General features: G+C 42.5%; 1 protein-coding gene across 1 annotated transcript in view; it reads left to right on the top strand.

Annotated features, from left to right (window-relative positions):
* Positions 1-5,435: 5,435 nt before the first annotated feature.
* Positions 5,436-19,521, top strand: part of LOC115384732 (cell adhesion molecule 3-like) — a 30,902-nt gene continuing 16,816 nt past the window's right edge. Inside the window, exons 1-3 of the mRNA XM_030086979.1 lie at positions 5,436-5,669; positions 6,460-6,802; positions 12,552-12,659. Coding sequence (XP_029942839.1) covers positions 5,436-5,669; positions 6,460-6,802; positions 12,552-12,659 — 685 coding nt within the window. The remainder of the gene's footprint in view (positions 5,670-6,459; positions 6,803-12,551; positions 12,660-19,521) is intronic.

The raw sequence follows: 19,521 nt of genomic DNA, 5'->3' as shown, positions 1-19,521 counted from the left end.
TGATATGAGCTGTCAGTTGAAAAGCACAGGGCTCATGTTGCCCTATCAGAGAATGAACTATAGTAGTGACCTCAGGCCAAATCCTCCCTTTTCGTGCTGTACAAACAGGCGTCCGGGCGATAAAGATCGCGCAGCATCAGCACAAAGTATTGTTGGAGGCGAGACAATAAAAGAAACCGTGCTCATCAATGAAAACAAGCATCCTTGAACTGGCAGTGGAAAAAATCTTTCAGCTTGATCTCGTGTGATCATAGGAGATCCTCAGCCCGCAAGAACACACAATAGATTCGACATGCTTTCAAATTCAGAGAGAAACAAACAACTTGGGACGAATTCAGCTGTACATAAAGTCCGATCTGGTGTCTTCTAGTGTACAGAATTAGCGGAACGGCTGTTCTCACTCATTTCGCTGTCTACTGAAACACACACGTGAATTGTCAGAGAAAAGATTGGTTTTATCAGACAGACCCGATGCAGTGACGACAGGCAGAAGCAGCAGTTTTATGTGTCTGAGTAAAACAGATGGACCTCTTTGCAAAAAACTATCTGAAAGCAAAGTGTACTGAGCCTTAAAGCGACCTTCAAGTTTATCACAACTCTTTCTACTCCAGCTTTGTTTAGTCAACTGTTGCCACTGTATGCTTTTCTGTGCCTTAACTGTAAATGTAAATTCTCAAATGTAAGATTGTAGCAAGTGGTTATATTGCTCTGGGACCTTTAATGAACTTGATGTTTTGTTAGCTTTTCTTTCTTTTTTTTTTTTTTCTTATTTATTGATTTCAATTCTGTATATGACCCCTCAGCAGGCACGCACACACACACACACACACACGAATCAAAGTCTGTGATGTAACTACTATGGTGAAAAACTGAGCCTTAATACAATAAACCGATTAAGTCAAGATGTCGATGCATGAAGTTGTGCGTTTGTAGATGTTAGAACACTAAGATGATGTGGGCTTTTCCTCAGACATGTGGCCATACACCTGACACACACATGCACGCATGCAGCGCGCACGCACACACAGCCTCACAGTGTTGGTTTTGGGGGTATGATCAAACAGCTCTTGGAAACACGAGGAGAGAAAACGACTTTGACCCTTTTGTGACACCCATAATCTCTTCACCTCACACGATCCAATGCAGCCTGAGCCTTCAGTGAATCACAACATTATTGTTCAGACATGAGAAAACAGCAATGTTAAGATCCAAAGCATGACGCTGGTCCTTTTTTACATCAATATGACTGGTAATGTATGAGTTTTGTATTTTAAGATTGTTGAATTGCTTGTTTGTTTGTAAGAAGACATGATTAATATTTGGAAAGAAAACAAATCCTTTTTACTAACTTGTAGTCTTCTTTGCTGATAGATGTGTGGCAGTATCTTCCTTTTGAAATGTGAAGCAGCGCAATAAAAAGTCACACGTGGTCAAGAAGTGTCTGTCCATATCTTTCTGCAATCAGCTCATCAGCTGCATGAAATACTGATGTCTGAACACCTGCACTGCATCCTGCACAGAGCTGCAGGTCTGAGCACTTCAGTTTGCATGATACCCCGATGCGTGTGCTGATTTTCATCCCACAATTCAAAAACACGCTTTTCAGGCCAGTTGGTGAAGCTAAATGTCCTCTTGGTGAGAATGTTCTGGAGTGTGGTTGTTAGTCTTTCTGTTTGACCCTTTGATGGACTGGGATGGATCCTGTCTTCATCCATAGAAGCCATTTGAATGTCGTTTCACATTCCTAAGGCATAGAATGAAAGATCAAGTACAACTAATACGGTTTACAAAAATAAACACTACTTACCTTGGCCAGTTTTGAGAAGGTTTCTGATACCTTCTTGTTCAGCTGTTAATATTTAGAGGCAGAAGATTTGCCAAATTCGCTCACATGTAGAGAAAAAAAAACCCATTTACAGAAATACCTCACAAGGGGAAAAAACTCACGTTTCCCTTCAAGCTGCTGAACTGTGGAGTGAAACAGGAGTTTAAAGCGTTTAAAGCGACTGGATATTCAGAGCTGACTGCAATAACGTGTCACATGAAACCTTCAGCACCTTTCATTCCTTGGTTTAAAATTAAAACTTTCTTTATTTCATTATATATTTTTGGATTCTTCGACAAGGTTTCATTCTGAAACTCAATTTAAAAAAGAAAACTTGTAAAGATTAAGATCACCACTAAGGGGCAGTGTCTCACAAGGGAGTTTCTGGAAGCCAACAGGTTTTGGTCTATATTCTTTTTCTTTTCTTTTTTTTTGCTGTTGAACAATTTAAAGTAGTATTCAGTGGTCATGCATATTTGAAGATAAATTATAAATAAAATATTTCTTACTTGAAAGGAAAATGTTTGGTTATAAATGTTTATATACATGTTAATATCCTGGTCCTAGAGTCTTGACTTTTCATTTGCATGAAGTTTCACCGATACATTTCTGGGTACCACACAGAAGAACAACACCAAAACAAGTTTCCATCTTCATATTAAAAAGCATAAATCGCAGCAATTCCTGACAGATGACCTAAACCATCACTGTATCCTTTGCAATGACAGAAATGAGAAACTATAGCACAAATAAAAATTGATAGAGATTCATGCCTTCAATACAGTCACTTTTTGTTTTCTTTTTGTTTTTCTTAATTTTTTTTTTTTTTTACTTTAGAATTTTTTACTGTATTGTCTGTAAATCTATCATGACTGGCTCATATCCAGTTGTGTTCAATGAAATGATAATCATTCAAATTAAATCTTTACCTTAATAACGACACAGAAGTAAAACAAATTCAGTGGTGCAGGGCAGTAACGTTACCTGATCCACCTTACTTTGCTGATTTTTTTTACTGTTTTTTTTTCTTTTTTTCTTTTTAACCTGTCCTGTCCTGTATCAAAGCAGCAGAATGAAGTCTGGCTGCTATAATGTTCCAGACCGATTTGTTCTTCCAAGAGGAGCTTATAAGTATAAAGCTCCTCTTCATGGCATGGTTTCTTACTTTATTTTTTATTAATTTCCAATTCTGCTACGTGATATTTCTGGACCTGACAAGGACAGGAAAAGAGACAGAGAGTGAAGGAAAGTAAGCAAGTGAACAAACAAGCAAACAAAAAAGAGTGGAGAGAAGGAAGAGAGTGTAAAGATATGATGAGCCTTCAATCGGAACTGACACTCCAGAGGACCAGCTGTTACACCTACATGAAGATATGACAGAGGGCATCCCATGGACTTTTGTTAGAGAACATAGCTGGGAGTTACTTGAGACTTGCAGACTGAGGATTCAGGTATTTAATTACAAACCAGGGCATCAGGAGTGACTTAATACAGATAGTCATTAGTCTGACCCACCACAAGACAACAAGGTGACCGAGTCCACATGCAGAATATGAAGAGTGATTAAAGATCAACGTGATCATGAAAATATGGCCTCTGACCTCTGAGAAGACCAGAAGCAGGTCAGAAAGGCTTTCAGGGACCAGACAACCAGCGCCTATCTCAGAGGCCAGATCCCAGCCACCACCCCAGGAAGACATCCACACACCGGTCTAGAAGGGGGCAGAGGAAGGCCTGGCCAGGACCCCCAGCAGCCACAGGGCCCGGGCTCCAGGGGACCAAGACCAGCATGTGACATTTTGGCGTGATGGTGTAGGATTAAGCATCACCATTCAGTATCCAAGATTAACTTGCAAACCCGGTGATGGGTGATTCAAAGCAATTAATTAGCTTACAGAATGTTAATGTGTCCTCGGTTCCTCAAAACCAAAAAACTATCACAATTAAATCAACACATCACAAAGTGTTGAACATTCTACAATTTGCAAACTTGTCCCATGCGAATTGTCCAGATAGCTACCACTTTCCATTGTCTTCGGGGAAAGAATCGCTCTGGTGCAGCGAGCTGCTCGGTGTCACTTTGTGGTTGCTCCTTTTGTTGCTGTGCAGAGGTAGAAGATGAAGGAGTGGAAGAATTGAAGAACCGTGCTTGCTGTGGTTCTGATGGTGGCTGATTCTTACCCAGGAAGCTCCTCACAACAACTCAGAAAAAAATTATTTGTTTTGGGGGGAACACAACACATTTTATTTACTGTTAATATATATACATGCAAATAACTGGATAACAGAATCTTTTGAGGGTCTTTTTGAGTAGTTAATCCAGGAACTAGTGAAGGTTACAATGAATCAACAATTAATGAAAACTAGTCAACAAACTGAGTAACTGTGGAAAATAACAATTATAAGAGAACTTAATGTCAGCTCCTTAATGCAAATCTCCTGAAAGCGCTGGAAGGGTCTAGACCAGACCTGTCAATCAAGTAGCCACGCCCCCTCATTATGAAAACTTAACGCTCTATATAAAATTCAATATTAATATATTTTCAGATGGTCCTCTGTTCTGGACGATGAAATGCCATGAAAAAAACAACTCTGAACTGTAGAAACTCAGCTGATCAGTTTCATTGATGCTTCATTTTGAATTGGAGTCTATGGACTCACAGCCTTTTTGGAGCCAGCCCCTGGTGGACACTGTGATATTGCAAGTTTTTAAAACTTCCAGGCAGGCTTCATGTTGGAGTCACATGCTTTGTCCACTTTTTATATGGTCGATGCATGCACCGGTTTGAATTTTGTGTTCGTCGCATAAAGAAAACTCTAGTACAGCGACTGAAACTTATCTTCTGACTCTTAAATATTTGTGTTCCTAAAAAATAGAACAAGATACAACATGTAGGAGGGAAAACTTAAAATTGTGATTTCAATATTGGCAAAACTCAATATGCCAAGCCAAGTTTATTCAGTTGTAACAATTGAAATTTGTTTTAAAGCCATCAACAATGAATTCTGAGTTTAAATTGCAAGCAAAACTAAGTCTATGTAATGAACATTATTTGATCACAAAATTAAGTTTGCAATGTAGAAAGTTCATCAAAATCAACAAATGGAAATGTTTAAGTTGGAGCGTCACTTCACCCACTGCTCAGCTGTGCAGTGGGAGGTGACAGAGAATGTATCGATCTCAACCCACCAGTCCTGCATACTGCAATGTTAAGCTGGGTATTGCGCCTTGGCCCCAAACTCTGCTCATATGATCCGACATGCAAGTTACTGCTGAGTGTGAACATGCAGGCAACCATCAGGCAGCCTGGAGAGCCAACGAGCTCAATCATTTCTTCAACAGGTTCAGCTCACAGCCGATGCTCTCCCCTGCGCATCAGGCCCCCATACACTCCCACCCCCATATTTACCCCTCATCCAACACCTCTACAACCTGAGCCTGAGTCAGGAGAGAGTTCCGGTGCTGCGGAAGACGTCCTGCCTGGTCCCTGTGTCAACCCCCCCATTGTCTCCTGGATTACTGAACACCTGAGAGGCAGACTGCAGTTTGTCCGTCGTTTGTGTCCGTCGATACAATTACCTGAGGCTTAACGTCATCGAAACCAGAGAGATGGTGATCGACTTCAGAAAGAAGAGTAAGCCTTCACAGCCACTGTGCATACTGGGAGAGGATGTGGAGGAGGTGGAGGACTACAAGTACCTGGGTGTGAAAACACCAACGCTGTACAGGAAGAGGATGAGCAGAATCTACTTCCTCAGGAACCTGAGATCCTTCAACATGCGCAGCAAGATGTTGGAGATGTTCTACCAGTCTGTGGAGGCCAGTGTTCTCTTCTTCACTGTGGTTTGCTGGGGGAGCAGCATTGGAGCCGGCGATTCTAATAGACTCATAAACTGATCAGGAAATCTAGCTCCATGATCGGCTGCAGACTGGGCACTGTGGAGGCTGTGGTGGAGATTAGGACACTGAACAAACTGTTATCGTGACCACCCTCTCCACCACACACTGCACAGACAGCGGAGCTTCTTCTCCAACAGACTGTTACAGCTCTGCTGTAAAAAGGACAAGAAACCATTCCTGCCACAGGCCGTCACTCTGTACAATAACTAAGACCTGGTTGATGGAGGAAACTCACAATGGTGTGTTGCATAGGTCCATTTCTCTGGATCGCACCCATATTTATTATCTAAACATTCTTTATTTGTCTTTACATCCTACTCAGCACATATCTCATTTTTTCAGCACATTTCTCATATATTTAAAGTCCGAGTTAAGCAGAAATAAATTTGTGTTATGAGTTTGTCACACTGCATAAACATGTGTCATTAACCACTGAGCCAAATTTGAATGATTAAAAAAAATGCCAAGTATATAAAATAAGGTCTCAAAATCATGTAAAAACCAGCACTTCTCTCTGCTGTGAAACGCTGGGGGCGTGTCAGCTGGAAGCGCTGGAGTGACGCCCACAGCGGGAGGGGAGCCGCCTCCAGCTGGGTCCGAGATGGACCCAGCCCTATATACTACCAATTTGAGCCATCAGAGCCCAAACTGAATCTGAGTCAGATGCTGAGTGCTCAGCCTCGTTCCTCACAGTCTCCATCAGAATGGTCATTTATTTGTTTTAATTAAACAGGCTGATTCCCCAGGTCCGCACCAAAAGCCAGCTGCCAGGCGCCAGCCGAGTCGACCCGCGGCTCCGGGCGGGGGAGCCGTGGGTCCGCGGCGGGGGAGATCCGCGGGAAGGGCCCGGCGCGCATCCAGAGTCGCCACCGCCAACCCGACCCCCTCCGAAACCGACCCGCCTTCCGCGGAGGCGTCGGACACCGCGCCGCGGAGGAACCCCCACGACCCCCGGGAAGAAGGTCTCCCTGACCCGGCCGCGCCTCGCGGCGCGGTGGCGGGGCCGGAGTGGGCCAATGCCCCCCGGGGACGAGGGATACCCGCGAGGCGGGCCGCGCGGGTGTATTTAGCTCACGGTATCGTTACCCTGCACACTGTGGCAGACCAGGGAAGATGCAGGAGCGACGTGGAGGTGACATGCCTGGTTAGCTGACTGGCTGACTGGTTAGCTAGCTGCAAACTGTCGTACGAGATGCTATCCGAGACTCGAAAGCTAGCGGGAAAACCACCGATGCTAATACGCTAGATGTTTTTATATCGCTCAGTATCCGTGGGGCGGGTTTCTGACCCGCCCATTAAATCCGGAACACAGAAGCGGTGAAGAAAGTCTGTGAAGTCTACCTCCAAAATTAAATCATAAATGGAGGAATGGCTTTTATATATTGTAAAAAAAACACATTTATGACTTATTTAAGGTGTTTAGAAGAAAATGGCTGATTTTGGTTAACTCGGACTTTAATCTTTTACTCCTTGGTTTGTGCTCATTGTGTATGTGTGTATGTGCAGGTGTGTATATATATATATATATATATATATATATATATATATATATATATATATATATATATATATATATATATATATATATATATATATATATATATATATATATATACGAGGGGGGACCCAAAAGTTTCCGGACTGATTCTATTAATAAAAAAATACAATGAATTTCCGACTTTGGCCGCTAGATGTCGCTACAGGATAGCCTCATGCATAACTGTGCCAGGTTTGGTCTTCCCCCGTGAAGCGGTCAGCTGACAGTCACTGTTTATGTTGACAGAGTGACACCCCGCTCTTCGATTTTTCAAGATGGCGGATATCCACGGATATGCGCTCTGTCAAAACATTTTGTTTTTTATTGGGAAAACAGCGGCAGAAACACTCACCATGTTGCAGACATTCTTTAAGAAGGATTCTTAGGGTGTCTGAGTGGTTTGGGCCCTCTAAGAGTAATCAGATTACATCACGGAGACCAGGCACGCAGAGGACAACGATCCACTTCCAGAACAGAGGAAAACGTCACAAAAACTGAAGAAGACGTCCTGGTAGGTCCACGCAGGACTTTTGATGACATTGCAGAACTGATGGGAGTATTGTAGAGATCCAGACAGATGATCCTCAGGCGGTTATTAGAAGCAGGGAGACGAAGGCACCCGGAAATGGCCGCATCATAACAGACAGCAGACCACAGGACGCCCCGTTACGCACAGAAATAGCACCAAATGTTGTGCGTAAAGCATATTTTTGGACTAAAACCGTGACCAGCCAGCCTCCCCACCGCCATATTCACCTGATCTGGCCCCAGGCGACGGCTTTTTGTTGTCAAAGATGAAACTGGAGCGGCAGCGGAAAGGTAAGACAGGCATACAGACGGGGGAGGGAAAATCGAAGTTCTATCTTTCCGGCACAGTTACGCACGGTCATGGCGACTCTTCTGAACAGTGAAAATCTCGGGTGAAGCGTTGTATTCAAGCCAAAGGAGAGTATTTTGAAGGTGACAGTTTCAAATAATTGCGAAGATTAAAAAATAAAAAGTTATAACTACAGTCCGGGAACTTTTGGGTCCACCCTCGTATATATATATATATATATATATATATATATATATATATATATATATATATATATATATATATGTGTGTATAAGTATCTATACATATATCAGTGTGTATATGGGTATGCATATATGTATGACTATATGTGTATGTAGTCTTCATTGTATATAATTTTCTGATTAAATTCTGTATACGGTACTTTTTTTATTTTTTGGTTTGATTTTACGGATGCTGTTGCAGCACTGGAATTTCCCAGTTTGAGATTAATAACTCTATGCTACTCTCATATATCTCATACATATATCATGTATGTCAACATATAGATATATCATATGTGAATGTGATATATTTTCTTTTATTTGTATTTCCTGTTTTCTTGGGAAACCCTGATTAGTTTGAGGCAAATCTTGTGAAAGTATTTCAGTGAAGTTTCTCCACCAGATTTAGTAACTTTTACAGACTGAAAATGTTGGAGAGCTACTAAACTTAAAAAAAGTCCACATTAAATTGTAAAAGATAATATTGTTTTGTTTATGTTTTTTCTAATTGTGTACAATTTAGTTCTTAAAATGGATAAATGTACCATTCATGAAGACAAGATCACTACAAAAAATTATTTTCAGCAGTTGATGCATTCTGTACATTATTTTTTTTAATGCTTCGGTCCTCCTTGAAGGGACAAGAATGCAGTGCATCGAGTGTCACGACCTTCCATGTGCGACAGTGAGTGAGTGGGATGTGTGATGGTGGGTGGGTTGAGGTGACAGACAGTGACATTGCTGATATATCATATTTTCCATATACCATCACAGAAACAGTCGCTTTATCGTTGGTGGGGAAAGAACAGCTGCTGAGTGACACCTCTGCAAAGAACTCAGTTGGAAGGCAAGTAGAAACGAAAAAACTGCACCTCATATCCATAAACCGAGTGGAAACTTTGAGGGTAAAGAGTATATTTGTCTCTAGAGAAGCATTGTGTAAATTACAATAGAGAGATCTCTTCTTTCTGTACATTTTTGTTTTTTGTTTTGTTTTTGTGGTTCATATTGTGGCTTCTGATCCGTTTCAGAAATTATTTCAAAGATTTCGTTCTGTTATGAAAATCAAACTGAAGTCATTCAATGCAGAGTATTGTTTTTGTGGTTAAATGTCACTATTAAGTGCATCTCGCTCAGTCCGTGGTGTCCGTGACATTAGTTCCATGGCCTCTGAGCGGGTGCTTGATTTTTGTGAGAGCTTGATGGCTGTGGTTTAGCGAGGAGCGCAGTCGTCTTACTATCGGGAGGTTCTTGGTTCAACTCCTGTCTCCCCCTGTCTGCATGTCGCAACCCCCCAGCTATGGGTAAAATAGCACCATTGCCTTGTGGTCGTCATGGGAGAGACAAAGGCTGAGGGAGACGCCCCTACTCCGGGAGACCCCTGGAGTGGAGCCCCGAAGGTAGTTGGTCCTTGGATTGTGGCACCTTCCAGCAACTCCTGTGGCCAAGCTGGTACCAGCTGTAAGAGACTGTCCCTTCCGTTGGACACTACCAGTGAGGCTGAGAAGGGGGATCTGTCATTTGTATTAATTTAATTTATCTATGAATCAAAATTTTTGGAAGCCTAAACCAATGTTTTTAGTTGAATTAACACAGAATTGTAGTTAATTTGACCCAGAATTTGGGCACATTCAACCAATATATATATGGTAAAATTGACCGAGGGCTGAAATTAATTTGATGCAACATTTGGGTTAAAATTGAGCACAATATTCAACTCAATCATATGGTAGAATCGACCCGGACTAAAACTGATTTGACCCAATGATTGGATTAAATCTGTGAATCCATCTGCTGGGTTAAAAAGACCAACCCATTTTGTTGGGTAAAAATAACTACTGTTGGGCTGGTCCAATATTGATTAAGTGTTGGGTTAAAAAATAAACCAGTTGGGTTGTTTTTTACCATTCCTTTTTTTGGGTGTACTGCCTGACTTGTCTTGCCTTCATAGCAGGAAACATGTCTACGACTTCATCATATGACAGGTGTTTCGAGATATTTCGATTTATCGATTTATGCTAATGATTGTCTGTTCTGACGTATAGACAAGCTTGTAATGACACACACACACACACACACACACTTTTTTTTTTCCCCTACACCTCGTGGTCGACGTGGGGACAGACCTGCGCGCGCTTGTTATGCGCCCAAGACAAGCCCGAGGAAAGCACCTGGTAGTCGCTCACTATTTGAATAATGCACTCTTCTCCCACGGGCCCACTGCTCTTCACACACTGCGCTCCAGGCAGCCAGGCAGTCTGTTTTCAGCACAACATCAGACAGCAGGTGCGAAGAAGGCGCATTCTGCTCTCTGTCCGTTATGGACCTTTTCAGTCATCACATTCCTCTTAATCGTTTTGCTCCGACTTTCAACCTGCTGATGCTGATGCTGATGCTCTTTTGGAGCCGAAATACACAAGGTATGGAGCTTTTTCTGACGTCTTTATCCCGCTATATTTTCGACATTATTGGATCTCCATATAATGTTATTAAAGGGACAGAAATCACTGAAGTTCAGTGGAGAAACGACATGAGTGATGTTGACATGTTCTGCAGCTTGGTTCGTGTGTGTGTGACTGAGAGAGAGAGGAAGAGATGAACTGCTGAGTACAATGAATGCACTGAAGGAAAGCTTGAAGGAGCAGGAAGAACTTTAATGCCACACATAACGATGATCAGGCTGGCTGCAGTGCATGATAGTCGATAGAGGTAAAGTTCTCCTTCATTCTCAACTGAAGTAAAATTATTCACTCAGTCTTCAACAGATTTCCAAACGATCTGTTTAGTTAAAAACGTCACATGTGCAGCCATGACATAGTGTGGATATGGTTTCACTATCCAAATACAATACAAGTGGAATAAATATTCTAGTCATAGACATCACCATCAAAGTGAAAACCACGTTGAGGGTGGAGAGGCTGCCATCTTACCACGTGGACTGGAGCAGCATTGTACAGAGGTAAGAGCCTTTCTTTCATCTTAAAGTGGAATTATTCACTGAATTTTCCACTGATTTCCAAACGGTTTGATTTGTTTAAAACGTCACACATGTGGCTATGACACAGGGTGTTTGGATGTTTTAAAAACAAAATCCAACATAAAATAACTGGAAAAAATGCCAGATTTTTTTTTGTCTCTCTTATGGATGTTCTAATTAAACCAGATACTGAAGAATCACTTTTCACTGGTAAAGAGTTAGTAAAGAATAACATGGAGAGAGCTGCTTGTTAAATAGAGAAATAAACCCAGATGGGGCAGACTGAATTCCTTCACTCTGCCTCCAGGTTCTTCACATTAAACACAGCTCACTTCACATTATTAACATGTTACTGCTGCCTACGGCTGCTTACTGGAGAAATAACTACCTTGAGACCCTATTTAAGCTAAAATACATTAAATACACAAATTGTTTAGTCCTACTGATCATGTTTTGTAACAAGCCATGAAATTTATTGATCTAAAAGCTGACATGAAATCATCCCATTATTCATTCTGATACATTTTGAGCTTTAAGATATTTAATTACTCTGTTTTTTTTTTTGGGGGGTTAAATTTGTAAAAATTGCAGTTTATATTTTTCCCAGAGGTGGCTGACTTCAGTGGATGTTAAACCTGACCAAAAGAAGATGCTGAGAAGAAGATTGGAGGAAGATCAGAAGAATCTGGATGACAGACTCTGATGATGGACGCCATGGCCAGAACAAAACGTCATCAATAAACCAGTATTTTGTATGGTAGTTTATAGCAGTTTGTAGATATGCATATTGTTTTAATGAGACAGATGTTGCATCTGTGGCTTTACTGTTTTTGATATTTATCATGTTGAAACTAAGTATGAATCAAAATAAAATATAGTATGATAATTAATATGGAAACAGCAATACTGTGATGATTAAAATATTATAATAGCAATAATAATCCTAATAGTTATAAAATGTAAATATAATAACGATATCATAACTGTGATAATAATTGATATAACAAAGCAATATAATAATGATGAGGATCAGAATCACACAATCATAATATCAGTAACAATCAAGTACAATATACATCCTTAAACCAATTCTCTCAATACAAGTCTCAATCAGCCTGAACAGTTTATGAGTTCATTTCATTCTGTTTATGTCTGTGTGTCCTCCATGTATGATGTTTATAATAAACTAAAAGAGAAGTTGAAAACTGATCAGTTTATGATCACTTCTATTGTGAAACTTAAAATTTTTCAGTCTGCTTTGGAAGTGAGGTCCACCGCGGCAAGATGGCCGCCAGCTGGCACGTCGGCTCCAATTCTCAGCAGCGTGAATGGGGCGTCTACGTATATGACATCCGAGATTGTAATGAGGAGGAGATGCAAACCAGATCCTGGAGAATCAGTGTTCAATGGTAATGTGTCCGTAAAGAACAACATGGAGAGAGCTGAGTGAAACTCTCTGCTCTGCCTCCAGGTTCTTTCCATAATATAACATTTGGAGCTGTGAAGTCTAATGAACGAGTCTTTCGTTTGAACGACTCTTTTAAAGGGCTTATATTATGCTATTTTTCAGTCCCGTCATATAGATCTCTGAAGTCCAAAAACATTGTACGGTTTATAAGTTTGTTCGCCCACCTTCACCTTCGTCAGCCTCTGGTCAGACTCTCGTCCACATGCTTCGCCCTGAGGTGTTTCAATAAATTACAAGTGATAAATGAACAAGATCGCGCACTCCCTCTAGCAAATTTAGCATTGCAGAGCTTGCATTCTGCAAAGTGTCGTGGATTTTTATTTAAAAATTATGCTAGGCCTAGCCTCGTAAACCAGACCCGCCCACTCCTCATCCACATTTGGATTTTGGAGTTGAGCTCAGTCTGGGTCGGAGACCATAGAAGGGGATTTCACTCAGCCACGAAAAGACTGAGCCAATCAGTGTTGCCGCTATTTTTTTTTCAAAATTTTTTGGCGAATTCCGGTGGCTAAACCGGAAGTGACGCTATCGCTGTGCGTATCGGAGATGACGGACTTTAACTTAAACCATTGTCTGAAAGCTGCAATCAGTAAAGTTATAGCCAAAATACCAAGAATTACAACAATAAAGCAAGAGCAAGAGTCTGCGCCTGGTGAGTTTCTAACAGAAAAAGGCATTTTCGCGTGTCTTTGTGTGGAAGGAAGCTAGAGCTAATGAGCTCATGCTAACCCTGAGAGAAGCGAACGCATTTTGATGACGTATTTGTTTTGAAGCTCTGATTGGCTGAAGTGATGCTGCAAGAAGTTTCTATGGGCTCCTATCCAGACGCTCAACTCCAAATCCAAATGTGGATGAGGAGTGGGCGGCTCTGGTTTACGAGGCTATCCTAGGCCAGTTGCGATGCAAAAAACCCACAAACATATTTTCCAGACAAACCTTAAAATCTTCAATTATATCCACTCTTGGTTCCTCCAGGAAAAATCAGACGGAGTCAGAGTCAGAATGCAAAATAGAGAGTTTTATTACTACAACTCCCGGCAGCCAGGTGGACCAGAGCAGACTGACGTACGGACCAATTTCAGCTCTCTCCTTTTATACTGTTTCTGGAAGAGCACCTGTGTCTGGTTTTTCTCAACTTTACGACATATCACTCAGTGGGGACTTGCACACTGGCACAGCTGCAAGTGTTGTCTTCTTTCTGCTTAGCGTACTCTCTATACATGTCACATACGTGCTCGGTAATTCCCCACAATCCATAAATTTTGCACCACTGGTCACGTGGGTCCCATCTGTGAAAAAATAAAAACTCAGGCTGTGTTCGAAACCGCATACTGTCTACTACATCCTTACATACTCATACTATCCATCCTGCATCCTGCTTACTCAATCCATCAAACAGTATTTGAAGCGTTTACACTACAGCATACTACATAATAACCCACAATGCATTGCACTTCTTCCATGAGCAGAAATCGATCTGCTAAAGCTGATTTCACTTTAGCTCTAAACTCTTCAAATGTATAACTTCGAGATTTGTTTTTAAATTAGGCGACAAAGGGGTGGTTTAGAGCCCGAGTGTGTCGTTTATTTGTCCGAATACCAGCGTTTATGATTTTGTTCAGATGAATTCTGCGAAATTCAAGCTAGCCGCAGTGAGCAACGCACTTCCGGTTATTTTCACCAAAATAAACCACCCCTTTCCCTTTCTCATGCAAAAAAAACCTCAGTGATAAATCTGTGCTTTTACTTTGAAAACAAGAAGGCAATCTTTCAGCAATATATCTCGCTTAACATCGCCGTTTGGACCGGTGTCCCGTCAACGGACCAGTTATGATGCCAATTATAATGCTTTACCGACAGAGAGTTTTTTCGGCTCTTTAACAAAGATCGGCTCGCCGTCTTCGGTGCATCATGGTAGCTTTCAACATGGACTTGTTGTCAGATGTGTTTTTTTTTTGTTACTATTTTTAATCAGTGTCAATCCAATCAGAAATCTCATAACATAACATACCTACGAGCACAAACAATGGAGGGAAGATTATATCTAGAACCATACTCAGCTTGATAAATGTACATCATGAAGAAACAGTCGTGAACTAGGGATGGGACGAGATCTCGTGTCACGAGATCTCGTGAGATCGAATGCCGCGAGATTAAGTACGTTTATATAAAGGCAAAAACTCTTTATTAACTGGAATATTGACGGAATAATACATTACATGGCGCACAGCCATATAAACACGTGCAAAACCCTGAATGTGCTCATATTCATATTTAAAACCCCGGTCGAAAAGGACATGAAATACTGTTCTGCGCATGTTCTATCTGCAAGGAATCTTGGTCTTTTGAGTCCACAAACTACTTGTGATACAGTTTAATTGATACGACGTAAAGAAAATGTGCGGAAACGGTCATTCAGTTCTTCTCTTTTATTGAAAAAACAGTGCATCGCATCAATGAACATTTTACCACGTCTTACCGGCTCACACTCTTTTTCTAACAGCATGCAGAGAGAGCCTGCAGCGGCTGCGGCGCCCTTCTTCCTCTGTGGTGTCTGTGTAAAATAAGGTTGAACACGCAAACAGCGCACCTAGTGGCATGAAGTGCAAATGCAGTCATGGCGTCGTCTGTGCGCCGCGATTTGAATGGGAATTGGGGAACTAGGCGGCCGCCTCGGGCGCAGTGTAGAGCGGAGGGCAACGTGGCCGTACAAGGGGCACTCCGACCCGACACTCCATGCTCCGACGCTGCATGTGAGTACCGCGCTGCCCCCCACACCTCAACACCAACACCCCCCCCCCGGTCTCGTGTCGTCTCGATCTCGTGGACTCAATCTCGCGAGACATCTCGTCCCGTGAAATTTGTGTCTAGTCCCACCCCTATTGTGAACTGAATAAAGTTTATTCAAATGTCTGTCGCGTTGCATCTTGGGTAATTTCAGTATGAGTAGTGAACTCACGATGTCTGCTCAACATTTCTGGCAAATGCAGTATGCATCCGGGAACTTCTCGCATACTCAAAATCGCATACTGCCAGTGTAAACGCACTGCATACTCAATAAGTTAGTATGAGTAGTAGGTAAGTACGCGGTTTCGAACACAACCTCAGACGAGGTGGCCTCTGCTTCTGGCAGGCTGCCAAGTAGATGCGGTAAAAATAGAAAAACCAAGCAGGGAAAAAAATAAAAAGAGAGACAGACTAAGGCAGGAAAAAATAGAAGAATACATCTTTTTCCACACACTATACCTAAACAAAGACATGAATAATATGAAAAATACTAAGCGACATAATATAATGAACACTCTAAACAAAAACATGCATAATATGAATAATACTAAATAACACAATGTAATGAATACTAGATAAACATAATATGAAGAATACTATATAATTACTCAACAAAAGCTTGGCTCATTTTCGCTTATATAAAAGAATTTCCACATCGGCGAAGTTTTGGTGAGACGAGCAGCCGTTCTGGATTCATTCCTGTTGTCTCTGCTCTGGATGAGACGCTCATGGAGAAGTCAGCCTGCTGCAGTGCAGCTCAGCAAGAGGAGGGTTTCTTCCTCTTTCATTTTCAAGGGCAGCTTGCATCCCATTCGGTTGCACTACCGCCATCTGCTGGTGAGAAGGGCTTACTACGCGTGGGATTTTCTTGCCTCGAGTATCGGCAGCTGGTATCGGTAGCCTTCAAGAGTACCCGATACTTTGAAATAAGGCCAGTATCGGCCCGATACGATACCTGGTATCGGTACTCACACATCCCTACATACTACTTTAAGAAACTCACAAAGTGAAAAAAGCAGAACATAAGACCTTTAAGTGAACGTCGAGAGCCGGTTCACGGCTGTCTGAGAGCTGTTCCTATGTGAAAATTGTCCATTGGGCTGGTGTGGTTACACGTGGTCTGCGGTTGTGAGGCCGGTTGGATATACTGCCATATTCTCTGCAACGCCTTTGGAGACGGCTTATGGTGGAGAAATGAACATTCAGTGCACGAGCAACAGATCTGGTTGACATTCCTGCTGTCAGCATGCCAGTTGCACGCTCCCTCAATGCTTGCGACATCTGTGGCATTATGCTGTGAGACAAAACTGTACATTTCAGAGTGACCTTTTATTGTGGGCAGTATAAGGCACACCTGGGCACTAATCATGATGTCAGATCAGCATCTTGATGTGGCACACCTGTGAGGTGGGACGGATTATCTCAGCAAAGCAGAAGTGCTCACTATCAAACATTTAGACAGACTTGTGAACAAAAAATGGTAATATTGTGTATCTGGAATGAATTTTAGATCTTTGAGTCCATCTCATGAAAAATGGGAGCAAAAACAAAAGTGTTGTGTTTATATTTTTGTTGAGTATATCTTTGGAATATTAAAAACTGGCCTAATAACCTGTGCAAGGACAATTCTGAAGTGTTGCAAAGATCCCCAAATCAGTGTTTCCCCTAGGTTGAGAATTTACTTGTGGTGGTGGGCCGGGCGGTGTAGGAGGACGTTGCGGTCTTTGATAAGTGCATTCACAATAACCTAGTCAAACGGGTTTATGAACCATGTATTATTTATTCTAGATACATCTTAAGCCTGCTTTAAGATAAACAGAACCAAAAAGAAAAGCGAAATAAAAAAAATGACGGAAAAATAGCCATTTAAAGCCACTTACAAAGCTCGTTGCAAAGCTGACAGTTTGTGTCAGAGCAGTGTATTTTTCTTGGTTTAGTGAAAAAGATCTCCAATGCCTTTCGGTACGGAAAGGATCGGGGGTCAGGTCCATTTATGCTGATGCGCATGCATGCAGCAAGATGCTCCGCTTGCAGCCTGTTCCTCAGTTCAGTTTTGATCTAAAAGAGAAAAAAAAACTTGCATAACCATAATGCAAAAGAGCACAAGAAAATTAACTGAAATTATTCACATTGTGCTCTTATGCATTATGGTTTAAATCACTTACGAGAGCTGGGCGATATGGCCTCAAATCAATATCACGATAATATTAAGCAGTTCACCTCGATAACGATAAATGGACGATAATTATCTACTTGGGGGGGCATTTAATCACAGCTTTTTATTGTACTGAATTAAATTTATGACAGTTTACTGTGGGCTCAGGTGGTGCAAACATTATTTTATTTCTCATTAAATGGGGTCAATTTTCTTGAAATGCTATTACATTTATCAAGATTAGGGTACAAAACATATCTATGTATCCTAACTTTCACAGCAACAGACGTCCAAATCCGACAGAACTCTGCTGGTAATGTAAATGTCTTCTCTGTGGGCTTTAGGGATAATCCCATGACTGGAAGACTATAGAAAATTATTAATGTTCCGTGGTTCCAGATGTTTCCAGTGTGATGTGGTGTTTTGAGCAGCTGAGAATGGAACACAACTGGACGTCTACCTGTCCCTGAATTACAAATGAGCCCAACTTGTTTGTTTACAATCTCCTTCTCAGTTTCCTGTCCATACAGCATCGCTTCAGGAAATATCTACATCCACGCAACATAACAAGGACTCACAACGATGTAGTTCACCCGCCAGGCCTTCAGATGGCGCTGTCACTCTGACACAGCAACTCCTAAATGGAGAAGAAGACACGGAGCACGGACTCAGAGCTGTACATGCAGCGTGATAGAAACAAACACAACACCAGAACATACGGCCTGTTCAATAAAACAGCATGAGGAGCTTCTGCAGGAAATATCAGCCAATCGAGCTGATTATAAGTTTTACTGTCCGGGACGGTCGACCAGCATTAATGTGCAGCCTGCAGGCTGTTAGCCTGTAGCCGGTAGCGGCTAAACTAGCATGCTTCCATGCTATGTGTCCAGAGATCAGAGTACACGGGGGTGCGCGAGCCTGACGCCGGGAACGCACTGGACGCGGAAGCGTAGCGGAGGCGCCGCGCGCGCCGCGCGCGTCTCCGCGCCGGCGCTTGGCTGTTCGCACTGGAGGCGCCTGCGCTCTCTGCGCTGGTCACACATCGGCTGCACTCGGCTCGCTCCGTCAGCTCTCGGTTTTCACGTTTGTTCCCTGTTCCCTCTGTCTCGCTCTGCCAGTATGGATGTGTGTGGTTTGGTGACCTGTGGAGAGACTTTTTCTCCTCCTGTCCTCTTTTTTTCTGCATCACGAGAATGTCTGTCGCTGTGTGTGTGTGTGTGTGTGTGTGTGTGTGTGTGTGTGTGTGTGTGTGTGTGTGTGTGTTTGGGTGCGTACGTGCGTATGTCTGTTTGTGTGTCCATCTCTCTTGTGATTAGACCCAAGTGACAAATTATAGACGGACGAGCAACACCGTCCGTAACTAATCGTTATTTAATTTGTTATATTTTGAAAATTGACCGGATTCTCTTGCCTTTTCTGTTTCCGACTTCCTGTTTGGTCCGATCTGCTTGATCCAGCTTGACATATGGCGCTCCCTGCGCTCGCGGCTCGCGTGAAAAATAGAACGAAGCGGAGCGGGCGCGCTGCAGAGCTCGAGCCGCGGCGCGCGCGGCGCTCCACTGCGCGTTCGGTGCGGCCGGTCAGATAGGTTAACATGGGAGGCGATCAGAAGCGCCGTGCGCGGCGCTACCGCGCGCGGCGCTTCCGCGTCCAGTGCGTTCGGGCCGTGACACCCAGTGTGAGGTACAGACCGCGCGTTTTTTTTTTTTTTTTCATTCATCTTCTTGGGCGGGTGTCAATCTACTTGGGCGGCCCGCCCAAGTAAAGTGTATGGAGGGGAAACTCTGCCCAAATCCCCAGGCTGAATATGTG

This window comes from Salarias fasciatus, unplaced genomic scaffold (assembly GCF_902148845.1).
Source record: "Salarias fasciatus unplaced genomic scaffold, fSalaFa1.1, whole genome shotgun sequence".
NCBI classification, from domain to species: domain Eukaryota; kingdom Metazoa; phylum Chordata; class Actinopteri; order Blenniiformes; family Blenniidae; genus Salarias; species Salarias fasciatus.
The sequence above is the reverse complement of the archived record's forward strand: the minus strand, read 5'-3'. Positions and strand labels throughout refer to the sequence as shown.